At 37.6% G+C, this 16,655-nt stretch overlaps 1 protein-coding gene across 1 annotated transcript in view; it reads right to left on the bottom strand.

The window, feature by feature from the left end:
- Window positions 1-16,655, bottom strand: part of DCHS2 (dachsous cadherin-related 2) — a 223,280-nt gene that overhangs the window by 35,595 nt on the left and 171,030 nt on the right. The window contains exon 13 of the mRNA XM_055336271.1: window positions 15,245-16,102. Within this exon, the coding sequence (XP_055192246.1) occupies window positions 15,245-16,102 (858 nt within the window). The remainder of the gene's footprint in view (window positions 1-15,244; window positions 16,103-16,655) is intronic.

Here is a 16,655-nt window from a genome sequence, read left to right as displayed (position 1 = left end):
GTATATGGCTCAAAAAGCCTTTATGAAAACTCCAGGCTAGAAGGGAGTGTGGTATGATATATTCAAAGGGCTGAAAGAAAAAAAACCTGCCACCAAGAATACTATATCCAGAAAAACTGCCCTTCAGAGATGGGAAAGAAATAAAGATCTCAGATAAAAAAAAAAAAAAAAAAAAAAAAAAAGCTGAGAGAGTTCATCACCACTAAACCTGCCTGACAAGAAATGCTAAATGTTTCCAGTTGAGAAAGGACACTATTAACAATGTGAAAGCATATGGAAATATGAAGCTCTCTGGTAAAGGTAAATATATAGACAAATAGCAAACAAATCTCACAACACTGTAATGATGGTGTATAAATCACTTTTAATTCTGGTATAAAATTTAAGAGATAAAAGCATAATATAACTATAAAACTATGTGAATAGATAAAAATATAAAAAGACGTAATTTATGAAATCAGTAACATGAAGTGGGAAAGGAACAGATTTTTTAAATGTAATTGAAGCTAAGTTGTTACTAGTTTAAAATAGATTGTTAAAACTATAAGATGTGTTATGTAATCCCCATGGTAACCACAAAGATAATACCATGGAAGAAATGCAAAAGGAAATAAGAAGTGTCTCAAAACATGTCACTATGAAAAACCAATGAAACACAAGGGAAGGCAGCAAAAGAAGAAAAGAAGAATAAAATCAGAAACATACAGAAAACAATTTAAAAATGGCAGTAATAAGTCCTTCCTTGTCAGTAATTTTTAAACATGTAAATCAATGAAATTCTCGAATCAAGAATCATGGAATGGGGCAGCTTGGATGGCTTAGCTATTTAGCGCTGCCTTCAGCCCAGGGCCTGATCCTGGAGACCCAGGATTGAGTCCCACATCAGGCTCCCTGCATGGAGCCTGCTTCTCCCTCTGCCTGTGTCTCTGGCAATCTCTCTCTCTCTCTCTCTCTCTCTCTCTCTCTCTCTGTCTCTCATGAATAAATAAAATATTCAAAAAAAAAGAATCATGGAATGGCTGAATGGATTAAAAAAACCAAGATCCAAGTACATACTGCCATCAAGAAACTCACTTTAGATATACAGACAGACATAGGCTGCAGGAGGAAAGATGGAAAGAGATATTCCATGCAAATAGTATCCAAGAGACAACAAAGGTGGTTATACTTACATCAGACAAAATAGAGTTTAAGTCAAAAACTGTCATGAGACAAAGACAGAGCTATATAAAAGGTTTTTTTTCACCAGGAAGATCAAGTAATTATAAATATATGTGCACCTAACAGCAGAGCATCAAAATATATAGAGAAAGCGCTGACAGAATTGAAGGGAGAAATAGATAGTAACACAGTAATAGTAGAAGATTTCAATACCTCACTTTCAATAATGGATAGGTCAACCAGACAAAAGATCAATAAGATAACAGAGAACTTGAATAATATTATAGATTAATTGGACCTAACAGAACCTACGCAGAACCCTCCACCCAACAAAAGTAGAACACACATTCCCAAGTATATTACACATTCCCATATATATCCTCAAGTGCACATGGAACACTCTCCAGGATAGATTACATGTTAGGGCACCACACTACTGTTAACAAATTTAAGAATATTAAAATCATACCAAGTATCTTTCCTACGATGGAATGAAAGTAGAGATCAATAGCAATGGAAAACTGGAATACTCATAACACATGGAAATTAAATAACACACTCTTGAACAATTAGTAGGCCAAGGAAGAAATCTATAAGGTAATTAGATATTATCTTGAGACAAATGAAACAAAAGCACAACATACCAAACGTGGGCTATAGCAAAAGCAATACTAAGAGGGAATTTTACAGCCATAAATGTCTACATTAAAAAAAGAAGAAAGAGAGGCACTTGGGTGTCTCAGTTGGTTAAGCAACCAACTCTTGATTTTTAGCTCAGGTCATGATCTCAAGGTCCTGGGATCGAGCCCCACATCTGGCTCTGTGTTCAACGGGGAGTCTACTTGAGGATTCTCTCTCCCTCTCCCTCTAGATCTCCCTCCCTCTCTTCTTCCCTCCTTCTCTCTCTCTCTCTGTTAAATAGATATTTGAAAAGAAAAGGAAGAAAAAAGAAAGACTGCAAATCAATAACTTAACTTTACACCTCAAGAAACTAAAAAAAGGAACAAACTAAAACCAAAGTTAGCAGAAAGAAAGAAATAATAAATATTAGAACAGAGATAAGTGGAATAGAGAGGAAAAAAATCGGTAAAACTAAGAATTTTTTTTAAATCAGCAAAATTAACAAATTCTTAGCCTCGATAAAAAAAGGTAAGAAGCCTCAAATTACAAATATCAGAAATGAAAATGGAGATATTACAAATGATGCCACAGAAATAAAAAATATCATGAGACTACTACAAACAATGATACACCAACAAATAAGACAACCTAGGAGAAAAGAATACATTTTTGGACACACACATTCTATTGAATCTGAAGAAAGAGAAAAATCTGAACAGATATATAAGTGGTAAGGAGATTGGATCAATAATCAAAAACCTTCCCATAAAGAGAACCAGATGGTTTCACTGGTGTAAACCAATCTTTCATTAAAGATTAACACCAATCTTTCTCAAACTCTTCCAAAAATTGAAGACAACACTTGCAAATTTATTTTATAAGGCCAGCATTACTCTAATACCAAAACGAGAGACACCACAAGGAACCTATAATCTAGATGCAAAGATCCTCAATTTAATACTAGTAAACTGAATTCAACTGTACATTAAAAGGATTGTATGTCATAACAGTATAGGATTTATTCCTGGGATGCAATGATGGTTCAGTGTTTAATGTATGAAATTCAATCAATGTAATATACCACCTTAACAGAATAAAGTATAAAAATCACCTCAATACATCTCAATACATGCAGAAAAAGCATTTGGCAAAATTCAACACACTCATGATAAACACACTCAGTAAACTAGGAACATAAGGCAATTAGCATACATCATAAATAAAGGCCATAGAAGAAGAGCCCATAGCTCTAACAACCTACTCAACAGTGAGAGCAAAAAGGCTTTTCATCCAGGAATAAGGCAAGAATGCCCACTTTCACCACTTCTATGCAGCATAGTACTGAAAGTCCTAGCCAGAGAAATCAGGCTTTGAAATTAAAAGCACCAAAATTGGAAAAAAAAAGAAAAGGATAAAATGATTCTTGTATTTAGTGACATGATCTTATATACATAGAAAACGCTATAGATTACACACACACACACACACACACACAGACACACAGACACACACACACACACACACACTGCTAAAACTGATAAATGAATTCAGCAAAGTTGTAGAATACAAAATCACCACACAAAACTCAGTTGTGAAAAAAAAATCAGTTGTGTTTCTATGCACTAACAGTGCATGATCTAGAAAAGAAATTAGGAAAACAATCCCATTTACAGTAGCATGAAAAAAATTAAGATAAACTTAATCAAGGAGGTGAAATGGAAAAATATTGTGTTCATGGAGTAGAAGACTCACTATTATTGAAATGTTCACACCACCCAAAACAATCTATAGAATCAGTGCAATCCATATCAAAATCCCAAGGCATTTTTTACAGAAATAGAAAAAAACCTTTTAAAACTCATATATAAACTTTTAACTCAAATCTTAAATGACTCTAACAGCCAAAACAATCCTAAGGAAAAGAAAGCTGGAGGCTTCACACTTACTAACTTCAACAGTACAGACTTACAGTAATCAAAACAATCTTGGCATAAAGATATTTAGAGACCAATGAACAGAATAGAGATGCCAGAAAAAAAACATCATGCATATTTTCAAATGATCTTGGCAAAGGTGCCAATGCTACACAGTGGGGATAGGTTAGTCTCTTTAACAAATTGTATTGTATATCCACATTCAAAAGAATGTATTTGGACTTTTACTTTACCACATATTCAAAAATTAAGTCAAAATGGATTAAAGACCTAAATGTAAGACATGAAACTGTAAATATCCTAGAAGAAAAGTTTCAGGGGGAAAGCTTCATGACCTTGGATTTGGCAATAATTTATTGGCTATCACAGTAAAAATACAGGTAGCAAAAGCAAAAAAAACAGATGAATGGGACTACATCAAAATGAAAAGTTTCTACACAATAAAACAAACCATCAACAGAGTGAAAAGTCAACCTATGAAAAGGGGGAAAATATTTGCAAACTGTGCATGTGATAATGAGTTAATCTACAAAATACATAAGGTACTCCTACAACTCAAGAGCAAAAAAAAATTTTTTAATGAACAAAGGACTTGAATAGACATTCCCCCAAAGGAAACAAAAATGACCAAGAGGTTTTTAAAAAGATGCTTAATATCACTCATCATCAGGGAAATGCAAATCAAAACCACAATGAGGTATCACTTCACATCAGTTAGGATGGCCACTATAAAAGAAAAATAAAAACAAGAAAATAACAAGTATTGGTAAAGATATGAAGAAATTGGAATCTTTGGACACTGTTGGTAGGTGTTACAAAATGATGTACCCAGTATGGAACACAGTATAAAAGTTACTCTAAAAATTAAAATTAGAGCTGTCATATGATCCAGAAATCCCACTGGGTATATATCCAGAGAACTGAAAATAGGCTCTCAAAGAGATGTCTGCACATCCATGTTCACTGCAGTATTTCTTACAATAGCCAAGAGATAGCAATAACCTAAATGTCCTTTGATGGATGGATGAGTGGATAAAGAAATGTAGTATACACATATAGTAAAGTATTATTCAGTCTTTAAAAAGAAGGATATCCTGGGGTGCCTGAGTGGCTCAGTTGGTTAAGCAACCTACTTTTGATCTTGGCTCAGGTCATGATCTCAGAGTCTTGGGCTTTGCCCTCAGCCAGGAGTCTGCTTGAGATTCTCTCTCTCTCTCTCTCTCTCTCTCTCTCCCTCCCTCCCTCTATCCCTCCCCCCACCTCCTCCAATCCAGGTCATGCACCCTCTTTTTCTCAAATAAATAAATCTTTTTTTAAAATAAGGAAATCCTGTTATAGGCACTGATGAACCTTGATTTCATGAATAACTCAGTCACAAAAAGACAATACTTCATGACTCCACTTATATGAGGTATCAAAAGTAGCCCTACACTTAGAAGCAGAAAGTAGAATGGCGATTGCTGGGGGCTGGAAGAAGGGGAAAGATCTGTCGTTCAGTGAGTATAGAGTTTTAGTTTTGAAAGATGAAAATGCTCTAGAAATCCATTGCACAACGATGAAGTTATCATTTCTGTACAGTGCACTCAAAAATGGCTCTTTATGATGGTAAATTTTGTCATGTATTTCTTACCACAATAAATAAAAGGAAGAAAAGTTGATTTTTTTCCGTCCCACCTTCCCATCATCAAAAATGACGGAACATATGTTACTAAAGCTTTCCAAGAAATTCACCCCTGAGATGAGACAAAGCATGGAAAATCTCAAAATAAATAATTTTCTATAATCTGTGAACAGATGAAAACCATGTTTTAAAACATAAATGGTATGCAATCTTGAACACATTTGCTTTTGCGAACACCTGAGGAAATAATAGAGGAAGCTATACAAAGTGCTTATTGACCTTTCGTGAGCTTTAGGAAAAGAGAGATGTGGAAGAAAGCCAGCAGAGAATTAATACATGAAATGAGAAGTAAACAAAATTAAGTCTGAAATGTATTTTTAATGGGATTACAGATTTTAGTGGCCAAATTTTTTAAAAGAAGGATTATCTATAAATGGATTCAATCAATCGTTTGAAATTCACTCATAGCAACTGAGAGAGAGGTGGGTGCTGAAGTGATCCCTTGACGTTCCCACAACCCCTCTAATTCTGTGCTTTACAGAAGATTTTTATTTATTTAAAGCATGAGCTTGAGAGTTTTCAGTGTTGCTTCAATATTGGATCGACTCCAAATATTGTGTGCGGACCCGATGCTGCTAATCTCCCCTCATTTGTCAGTGATTCCCTGTCTAGTCTGCATCCCTAAGTTGATGACCAGACTTCAAATTCCCATCATTTTCAAGGGCTATCACTTTTCTCCTTTGCAGATCCCAAGCCAGCCTGAATCCAGAGCCTGCACATGTCCAGAAAGAAAGGTTGCACAATTTTTCCAAACGAATGATTCTCGACTTTGGTTGTTAGATACCCAGCATATTTCCAATTACTTCAAGAAACAACGCAAATGCCTCAAAAAAAAAATCTTAAAAATATGCTTTACTCAGATTAAAGAAATGCCTTTTACGATATTTTTAGCTGCCACATAATGATTACTCTAATAAACTATTTTAATGATTCCATTTGATTGTCATAGCTTTAGGGAGATGTATTGCTGACCTTAAAATACATGAATCCGAAACCAGGGTTCAACATCCAGAAATGATAAATACTAATTGAAAACAAAAAGGAAAGAAAGGAAATTTTGATATTTCTAAGTGTTTTATTCTGGTTTGTACTCAAATATAAATGACGTATCTTGGTAAACCTCACAGTGCTATAATCACAAATATCCAAATCTCTTCCAGCTTTCAAAAACAAAACAAAATGCCCCTCTGATCTTCAGGGCTCCTCAAGCTATTGGCACGTTCCTTTGTCACCCTTCATGGCCAAGCCTTGTGAAAACAGACTGAACTCGCCACCCCCACTTTGCTCTACATTTCACTGTATTTTGGCTTCTAAAATAAAGTTCTAGACACTTCATTCTCCCTACTGTTTACCATCCTCTCCAAAGTTGCTAAATTCTATTTGGCTGCACACAGTTTCTGTAAGCAGCCACAGATGACTCTGGAGTGCATTTAGGTGGTCTCAGCTCTTGGTCTCTCTTCTTGGCCAAATCCTGAACTGTTTCACCAAAGCAAACTTATTTTTCAGAGCTTCCTTTCTGGACTCTCCCACCTTCTTATGTTGCCAATTGTGTCATTTTCTCTTATTGTCTTGTCCTTTATATTTGATGCATGGACTTATCTTTTCAGACAGGCCTTCCTTTTTACTGTGTTCTCACCTCCTTATACCAAGGTGGCATCCTCAGATCATCTCAGGCAATACTCCTCAGTTCCATGGATGAGAGGTTCTTTGAGCGCTGGGTGACAGCCCACCACCTCATGCACTTCTGCTTTGGGGACAGACCTCCAACTGAGCTAGTTGTCACCTTTTAGACCTTATCTTACCTAATCTCTGCTGCAAATCAGAAGTTGTTGGCCACTTCCTGCTTCTTAAATGTGTCACTTTCCTGCTCCCCTACCACAACCCTCCAAGGAATTGTCACTGGTGCACATGCCAGTCCATCCACCTTAGTCTCCTTGGCAGATACATTACTTCAACCTCTGTAAGATATTACCATTACTTTGGATTTTTTCCAGGCGCTCTCTCCACACCTACCCTTGGCTTGCATGCATAATTACATGGGAGTTTTTACCAATTCACAATGTCTGGTGTATCTTCAAGAATCTCATTTAATTGCTTGGGGGCTAGGGATGTCTGGGTAGCAATAATTTTTAAAAGCTCCCCAGGTATCTCTACATGTGGATTACCATAGTACCCTCCTAACTCAGATCTCTCCCCAGCTTCCACAAGACATCCAAAGTCAGCTGTTTTATCACTTTTTTGATAATTTAGAGGCCATTAACATCGCACTAAAAAGCTCATGAGAGCCTCTTCAACTGTTTAGGATTAAAAAACAATTTTCTGATTATGAGCTTGGCTTCCTGTGTCCTTTCTCCTAGAAAGAGAGACCAAGTTATCCTGGCATGATCATCGTCATCCACATGGCAATCAAAAACTGACATTCTGATCTACACATCAGTCTCCTTTATATTGGTTAGTAAGTCCAAATCCTGGGAGAAGAACTCCTCAGTTTGTTAATAAGATAAGGTCTTGAGCCTATAATGGCCGAGGCCCAGATATGAGACTGGGGTTAATATGCAAAGATGAAAGCTGGCTTATGAGGTGTTTATCTTTTTTTTAATTAAAAAAAATTTAAAGATATTTATTTATTTATTTGATAGGGAAAGAGAGAGAGCAAGTACAAGCAGGGGGAGCAGCAGAGGGAAAGGGGAAAGCAGCGCCCCCCTCCCCAACCAAGCAGGGAGCCCAACATGGGCCTTGATCTCAGGACCCTGAGATCACAACGTGAGCCAGAGGCAGACACTTAACTGAGCCATCAGCACCCCTTCTTTTTAAAAAAGATTTATTTTTATTTATTTGAGAGAGACAGAGGGAAGTGGGGGGGGGAGAGAATCTCAAGCAGACTCCCCCCTGAGCATGGACCTCAAGACTGGGCCTGACTTGGCGGCTCAATCTCATGACCCTGAGATTATGATCTGAGCCAAAAACAAGAGCTGAGGCTTAACCAATGGGACACCCAAGTGCTCTGAGATGTTTATCTTCTTCTGAGCTGGCTGACCCTGCCTAAGGCAGTCTTCTCTATCTCCTCCAAAGCTATCTTAGTCTTAGGTAAGGTGATGAAATTCCATACTGTTTGGAAACAGTTAGACAGCATTCATTCCAATGAGTTTCATTCCACATATAAGACTGGCCTTAGGGGATCCCTGGGTGGCGCAGCGGTTTGGCGCCTGCTTTTGGCCCAGGGCGCGATCCTGGAGACCCGGGATCGAATCCCACATCGGGCTCCCAGTGCGTGGAGCCTGCTTCTCCCTCTGCCTATGTCTCTGCCTCTCTCTCTTTCTCTCTCTGTGACTATCATAAATAAATAAAAATTAAAAAAAAAAAGACTGGCCTTAAATAAAATAATGAAAAAGGGATGACAGGGAATAATTGCTTCTCTCTCTCTTTTTTTTTTTTCATGATCATAAAAATCTATATGTTGGGGCCTGTCCCAAAGTCATTGATAACATAGATTATGGGAACTCTTTTAAAATTATGGGAATTTTGTCACCTTGGAAAGTCTAATTGTTATCTTGTTTGGAGACAGAATGGAGCAGAATGGAATGGTAGGGCTTTAAAAAATTCTAAGTATTTTACCATTGTTACAGAATTGTGGTGTAATAACTGGTTGCTCTGGTAAGAATTTACACTCGGTGAACTTTAGAGAATTCTATAAAGGATTTGAGGCAGAAGGAGGATAGCAATAAGAAGAATAAAAACAATGACTAGCACACTCTATGACTTCATTTAATCCTTACAGAAGCCCTGCGAGGAAATCCTTATCCCCTCCACTTTATAGGAGAAGAAAGAGAGCTCCTATACTGTGAGTGTGACCCATGTAGCTACACTAACTTCCATCACACCATACTCTACATGTATGTGCCCAGCTTACCAAGAGTAAGAGCCAAAATTTAATGGATCAATTGCCAAAAGGCTAGAAGAAGGGGCTGTCCTCTGACCCATCAGAATCAGGTTTGTTTATGATACAAAATTAAATATACATAATTGACTACTTAGAATGCCCCTATGGATCATCATGTTTTAATTTTATCTCAAGCTCTTTAAGGTCTGAGTATTTACTTTTAATCACAGTATCAATACAATTCATAATTTCATTTTCTTCCCCTCTTAGTCACTACAAGAAATGCACGAAGTTGTGAATTGTCCACACTGGGAATCGTGACCTCAGGATACCCAAAGCACTGGGAGTGAAACAAGAAATAAATGTTGGCTTCTGGAAAGTTCATTTCAATTACTTAATGGATTGAAACACCGCAGACAAGCAAGTGGTTGATTTTTCACTTCAAAAAATTCAGGACAGTTAGATTTCTCCTCATCTGGGTTGAAGAGGAACAATGGCAAGAGTAAAAAGAGGGGAATAACTTGGATTTCAACTCTTTCTTTCATGTTGCTATACGGGCAGCCTCTCTCTTACAGGCAAATGGTATCCTGGAGAGTGACTCTTTCTGTAAGTGCACATATCATGACCAACTCTTAAAGAAACTTTACCTATGAAAGATCTGCTTTTCAAATGGAAACTATGTACTGAACTATATATCATTTTAAGCAGTTGATGTTAAACTTAATGTTGTTAGTAGATGAAGGCAATGTTAAGCAAAACTCAAACCTGTGGGCTTTCCAAGAAAGAAACGTTAAACAAATATAAATACATTGGAGTCATTTGTTTCAACTTTTTGAAAGATTTTATTTTATTTTTTTTAAGATTTTATTTATTTGTTTGAGAGAGAGATAGAGACAGGGAGAAGGAGAAGCAGAGAGCCCTACATGGGGCTCAATCTCAGGACCTGAGCCAAAGGCAGATGCTTAACTGACTGAGCCACCCAGGTGTCCCTTAGCTTTTTATTTTCGTAAAAGAATATTTAAATGTAAAAATTAGTTTGGGATGATGAAATTTGTGATATAAAAAATAATTCATTCAGGATGTCAAGTGATACCCACTGATAGGATAATCTGAATAACCCACAGAAAATTTAAACTTCCAATAGGCACATATTTTTAAATTTGAAAATAAAAAATTGAAGACATATTTGGGAGGAAATAATGCTGGAAGCTATAAAAAGCTATTTATTAATTTATATCAAGGCCACACTAGCACTAATTAACGGATTTACAGTCTTTTAAAACCACTGGAATTCAAAAGCAAAAAGATATGATCCAACAGTCTGAACTGAATTTAGGTCCAGGCAAAGCTCTGGTCAGCTTGAAATGTCAATCAATATGTTGTGCACCTTGTCACTGTTATTCACAGGAGCTTAGGAAATCCAAGTGTAGGTTACTTGTATCTAATCAAATTCAATTGTTTCTTTTTTTTTTAAAGATAGATTTATTTATTTATTTATCTATTTATCTATTTATTTATTTATTTATTTATTTATTTATTTATTTATTTATGACAGAGAGAGAGAGAGAGAGAGAGAGAGAGAGAGAGAGAGAGAGAGAGGAAGAGACACAGGCAGAGGGAGAAGCAGGCTCCATGCCGGGAGCCCAATGTAGGACTCGATCCCGGGACTCTAGGATCGCGCCCTGGGCCAAAGGCAGGCACCAAACTGCTGAGCCACCCAGGGATCCCCAATTCAATGGTTTCTTAACTGTCATCTTTTCCTTTTCTCTTTCTCCTTCCTATTCTATGCGTAATGTTTAGCTCCTTTCTCAATTTAGACTTTATGCCCTTTACACATGTCACAGTGTAGGTCACAACCGTTGTTTCAGTCGTCTTGATATGTATACCTACCTGAATGTTTATGGATTCCATATGCTTGTGGTACTGCCAGAAGTATTTTTAGTCGTCTTTATGATTAAAATTTAATAAATTGATTTTTTGGAGTGTTAAGGTCTATTAAGATAACAGTCAAATTTAATTCAATAATTCTAAATACAAGAGGACTAAGAAGAACAATTCTGATCAGAGGTCAAAGAAAACACAATGGTGTGGACAGCTGGATGAAGGCTTCCCATCCATTTATTCATTAGCTTTTCTGATTTAATTTCAAATAGGAGGCCCGTCATCAGAGGTAAGAAAGTAATTTGGTCCTCACCGTCTCCGGCCCTAACTTTTATCTCCGACTTGTTACTCTTAACCTTACTGACTAATCCCGATTGTGATGCTGCGAGTGGACTGAAGGTGTACAGATTTGAGGTGATGCTGCCCGAGTGGTGGGCAACAGGCTAGAGTCAAGGTAGTCCTCTGCCAAATGGCTGCCTCCTATCAGGAGGTGAACCTGTGACCTACAAATGAATGGCACGTAGCAAAAACAAAAACAGGTGCAAATCTTGTACTCCCATGGCAGTTGTTATTAGTGTTATTTTAATTCAGTCCTGAATTCAACCACAAATAGACTTACTAATCCATAACTTTTTTTTTTTTACTAATCCATAACTTGATTTCATATTGAAATGTTTTCTGTGGGGTGCCTTAGATATTGACTTATATTTAGGTTTAATTCTGCAAACAAACTGACCCTGGGTGAGTTGAGAAAGAATATTCTAACAATTAGGGAAAGCCCAGGCACATTACTTAATATTTAGCAATTTCATTCACTAATGTCAAAAAGTGTGATAACAGTGATGACTTCCCATGCTGATTCTTTTGAGGAATAATATATGTAATGCCTATTACTCTGCAGAATTTATATTGGATGTGAATGTGTACTAGTAGTAGTCAGAAACCCTATTATGTGAAGGACAACCAAATGAATTAAAGAGAAAACTACTTGAGTAAAACCTAAAGTGCCCCAGCGAGGCTCCACATGGTCTGTGAGTCCTTTTACTTCCTTTCCTATTATTCTTGTCTTCGCTTACTCTGTCCCAGCCACACATCCTCTTTGCTGTTGTTTGAACAAACCAGGCAGGCTCCCACCACTTTTTCCTTTTTTTTCTGAAATCCTCTACCCCCCAAAATACTGTCTCCTCTCTCTAGGTCTTTGCCCAGATGTGCCTGCTCCATGATGCCCACCCTTACCTACTATTTAAAAACTGCAATCTGTCCCCTACTCCAGAGCTCCCAAGTCCCTCTTAACTTTGCTCTGCATTTTTTTTATTTGATAGCTCTTACCACCATCTAAATATAGTTATTTATTATGTTCATTGACACTGTCCCTCTATTCCTGCTAGACTGTAAGCCTCACGGGTGCCTGGCTGGCTTGGTGGCTTAAGCATCTTAAGCGTCTGCCTTCGGCTCAGGTCATGATCTTGGGGTCCTGGGATCAAACCCAGGTCCGTGCCCTGCTCAGTGGGGAGCTGCTTCTTCCTCTCCCTCTCCTGCTCCCCCTGTTTGTGCCTTCTCTCTCTCTCTCTCTCTCTCTGTCAAATACATAAATAAAATCTTTGAGGGGAAAAAAAAAAAGAATGTAAGCTTCACAAGGACAAATTTGTGAATATAGCCTAGGAGACAGTACCTGGCACTTAATACTAATTAAAAAAATATATATATGTGCAAGGAGCAAATAAAATATCTGAAAAGCAACTGTGTAGAGCAGTGGAGTGCTCCAGAAGGCAGAACTAGATTCATGGATAGACAGAAAGGAGGCAGAGCTGGGCCTCCAACATATGAATGACTTTCCAAGTAAGATTTTCCAACTTTGCCCTGCAGTCAAATCCTCAGTGGAGCTTGTTAAAAACAGTTCCTGGCTCCCAGACCTAATGAGGCAGGCAGAAACTTCCCAGGTGGGTTACAGATCATTAGTTTCACACCCAATTTCAAGAACCACCCTTCTAAGTGCTCAGTCACCAAAATATTCAAGTAGAGACGATAAGACCACATGTCAAGGATGTTTAGAGAAATGTTCATATTTGTACTGCAGAGAAAAGCTGGGCTCAAAGGTTCTGTAATTTTATCAGGTCAATTTCAAGATTGATTAATATATTGTATTTTGTGTTCTATTATTTAGAAACTGTTTACTTTCCATCAGGTTCTGCTCTGGTGTTGGAATGTGTGCATCTTAAGAGTAATAGAAATACAGCCCGAGGAGTATATTTTATTATTAAACATTTTCTGCTTATGTGGAAGTCTCGTTACACCTAAGAATAGAAGTTGGAAGTCACTATTATTTCATTTGATGCAGATAACTGCAATTTACTCTTAATTATGTTTAGAATCAATAAGAGGCCTTCTGAGGAAGCGACCTATGGAATAACCATAATTCTGAAAAGGGTCAAAGTCAAGTTAATAATGTGTAACTGAGGGACGCCTGGGTGGCTCAGTGGTTGAGCATCTGCCTTTGACTCTGGGTGTGACCCTGGAGTCGCAGGATCGAGTCCTGCGCCGGGCTCCCTGCAGGGAGCCTGCTTCTCCCTCTGCCTGTGTGTCTCCGCCTCTCTCTCTCTCTCTCTCTCTGTCCCTCATGAATAAATAAAATCTTTAAAAAAATGTAACTGAAAACAACCCTAATTTAATATTCAGTATTAAACTGAATATTCTTTTTTCATAGAGAAGGCAGTATGAAATGTGTAACAGGTATTTTCACTATGAAATTAGTAAGTCGGTTTCAGAAAATGCGGGTTGTCTTTTAAGTAACAACTTATGTAGGTATGGATAAAGTGAGATTGAGTCATGACAGAATGACAAAACGCAAACAAAAAAATGCCACTAGCAGGTGCACAGCACACAGCACACCTTTAGCAACCAAACTCCTCCTCTTTGTGCTTTGCCTAGTTGGTGGAAAGAATCGGTAGATTCCTGTCTCCACTCTCTAGGTAGATATAATTACCCTGGTCAAATGTCTTTCAATTTACAAGTATCTACACGGGAGGGTTTTTTTTTTTTTCACATTGCGTTAGAAAGATAATTAAAATTAGTTTTTATTTACGTTTTCCATTATGGCATAAATGTAAGGAAATAATCGGAAAATAATTTAGTGTTAGTAGGAAAAACAGTTACTGTTCACAGAAGTCTGGTCTGAGCTGTGCTGAATTCTTTGGGGATCAGATATTACTGCACTGTTTGAAAGCCACTGCTGACTGTATCAAAATGAATGATAATAGTACTAGTAGTTTCTATTTACTACATGTTCACTATGTGTCAGATACTGTTTTAAGTGCTTTGCATGAACCAGCTTATTCAGCCTCCAGAACCTAGTGAGGTAAGCATGATTCTTATTCCTAATTTTTGGATTAGGAAACTGAGGCTCAGAGGATGCAGCTGCCCAAGGAGGAACAGTGGCTGAATTTGGATTTAAACTCAGGCAGAGGGGATCCCTGGGTGGCTCAGCGGTTTGGCGCCTGCCTCTGGCCCAGGGCGTGATCTTGGAGTCCCGGGATCAAGTCCCCCATCAGGCTCCCTGCATGGAGCCTGCTTCTCCCTCTGCCTGTGTCTCTGCCTCACTCTTTCTGTGTCTCTCATGAATAAATAAATAAAATCTCTTTAAAAAAATAAAAAATAAAAAAGATAATAAATAAACTCTGGCAGAGCCCAAGCATTTAACCACAACCTACCTCCTCTTTTATTGTATTGCTAAGAAAGTACTTTAGGAAATATACACTTGTTAAGGAATTCAGATACATTTAAATAAAAAGAATTTTTTTTAATTGTAAGCCTAAATTAACTGAAACTTCAAAAGCCCTAAATGATTTCTTTTTCAGTATTTTTACTCTTTGTTGTCTATAAAGGTGTGTGTGTGTGTGTGTGTGTGTTTCACTGTATTTGAAGGTACCGTGCTAATACTGTACTATGGATGAACATCAGCATATCAAAAATTGGCTAAACTCAGAAATTGGCAACTTAATCTCCAACAGCACTCCTGTTGTATAATTGTTAGTTTTAAGCATTTTGCCAAATCAGGTACAACATACAAAAACTTGAGGGGACACTCACCTGCATCACAATTTTCGGTCACAGTCCCTGTATACAGAGGGTGACTGAAGGAAATCTTGACATCTTCTCCTTCCATGTGAACGACCAAGAGGCCAGTGGCCGTCCTAGCTGGGACCCCCTGGTCCCTAACTTTTAACTGCAGCCAGATTGGAAAATATTCTGAAGATGTGTGGTGCTGAAGTTGAACTTCTCCTGTATACTTATCAATAGAAAACATTGACTGGGTCTCTGCAAAACTAAAAACAACAGTTCCATTGGGTCCCAAGTCTGGGTCACTGGCTGTCAGGACAGCAGTTGTCTGGTTAGTAGGTGCCTGGGGGGCAAGAAAAATTTCAAAGGGGTTCTGCTCCCAAACTGGATCATTGTCATTAACATCTGTGACATGTACTTTTATAATTACTGTGGTGCTTCTAGAGCCCTGGACACTACAGTCTCTGGCCACAGCCCTAAATGTGTGCTGAGATCTGGCTTCTCTGTCCAGGGTGTGGCGGGTTCTCAATGCACCTGTCACAGGATCAATGGTGAATGCACCAGAAGCCTCATCCACTAGAAAATACTCAGTTTGTCCATTCAGACCTTCATCCCTGTCCACAGCAGACAGCATAAGAACCACTGTTCCCACCTGGGCATCTTCTCTCACGGAGGCCTGGTAAAGCAGAGTGGGGAAGGAAGGGCCATGGTCATTGTCATCCAAAACTCTAACCTGCAACTGCACTAGAGAGCTCCTTGGTGGATCCCCCAGGTCAGAACACAAGATGACTAGGGTAAAATTGCAGACTTGCTCCCGGTCCAAAGCTCGAGTGGTTGAGAGTTCTCCTGATGTTTCATTAATAGCAAAGTATTCATCAGTATTTCCATCTGTTAAAGAAAATAAATTCAAACTCAAATTTCATTTGAATTGAAGAAGTAGTAACCCTCTTCTAAGTATATATACTTATACATATGATTCATATATATACGTATATATGATATATATCAGTCATACATGTGATGAAACATATATATACAAGCATATATATATCATCCTATATATATAAATAGGATTCATTCATCAACAAATATCTGTTTCATGATTATTACATCCAGCATTTTTATAACTATTGAGGATATAACAGTGGACATGATAAAGGCCCTGCCCTCATGAAGCTTCTATTATCAAGGGATAAACAAAATAATGTAATTCAATATCTATCTTAATTCAAATAATTAGAACACTTGCTTGGACTGATTTGCGGCAGTATGGATTTTTGTGTATGTATTCACAACTTTTTATTTTCACATATTTTCCTCTTGAGATGATTAAAATGTTTGTTTTATTTGAAATAAAACAATACCAGATGGGATAAGAAACAGGATATCACGTCCGTTTTTAGATATCAATAACAAATGAACAGATTCATAGTAGTAATGT

This window comes from Nyctereutes procyonoides, unplaced genomic scaffold, assembly GCF_905146905.1.
Source record: "Nyctereutes procyonoides isolate TBG_1078 unplaced genomic scaffold, NYPRO_anot_genome, whole genome shotgun sequence".
Lineage (NCBI taxonomy): Eukaryota > Metazoa > Chordata > Mammalia > Carnivora > Canidae > Nyctereutes > Nyctereutes procyonoides.
Note: the sequence above shows the minus strand (reverse complement) of the source record. Positions and strands in the feature narration are given on the sequence as shown.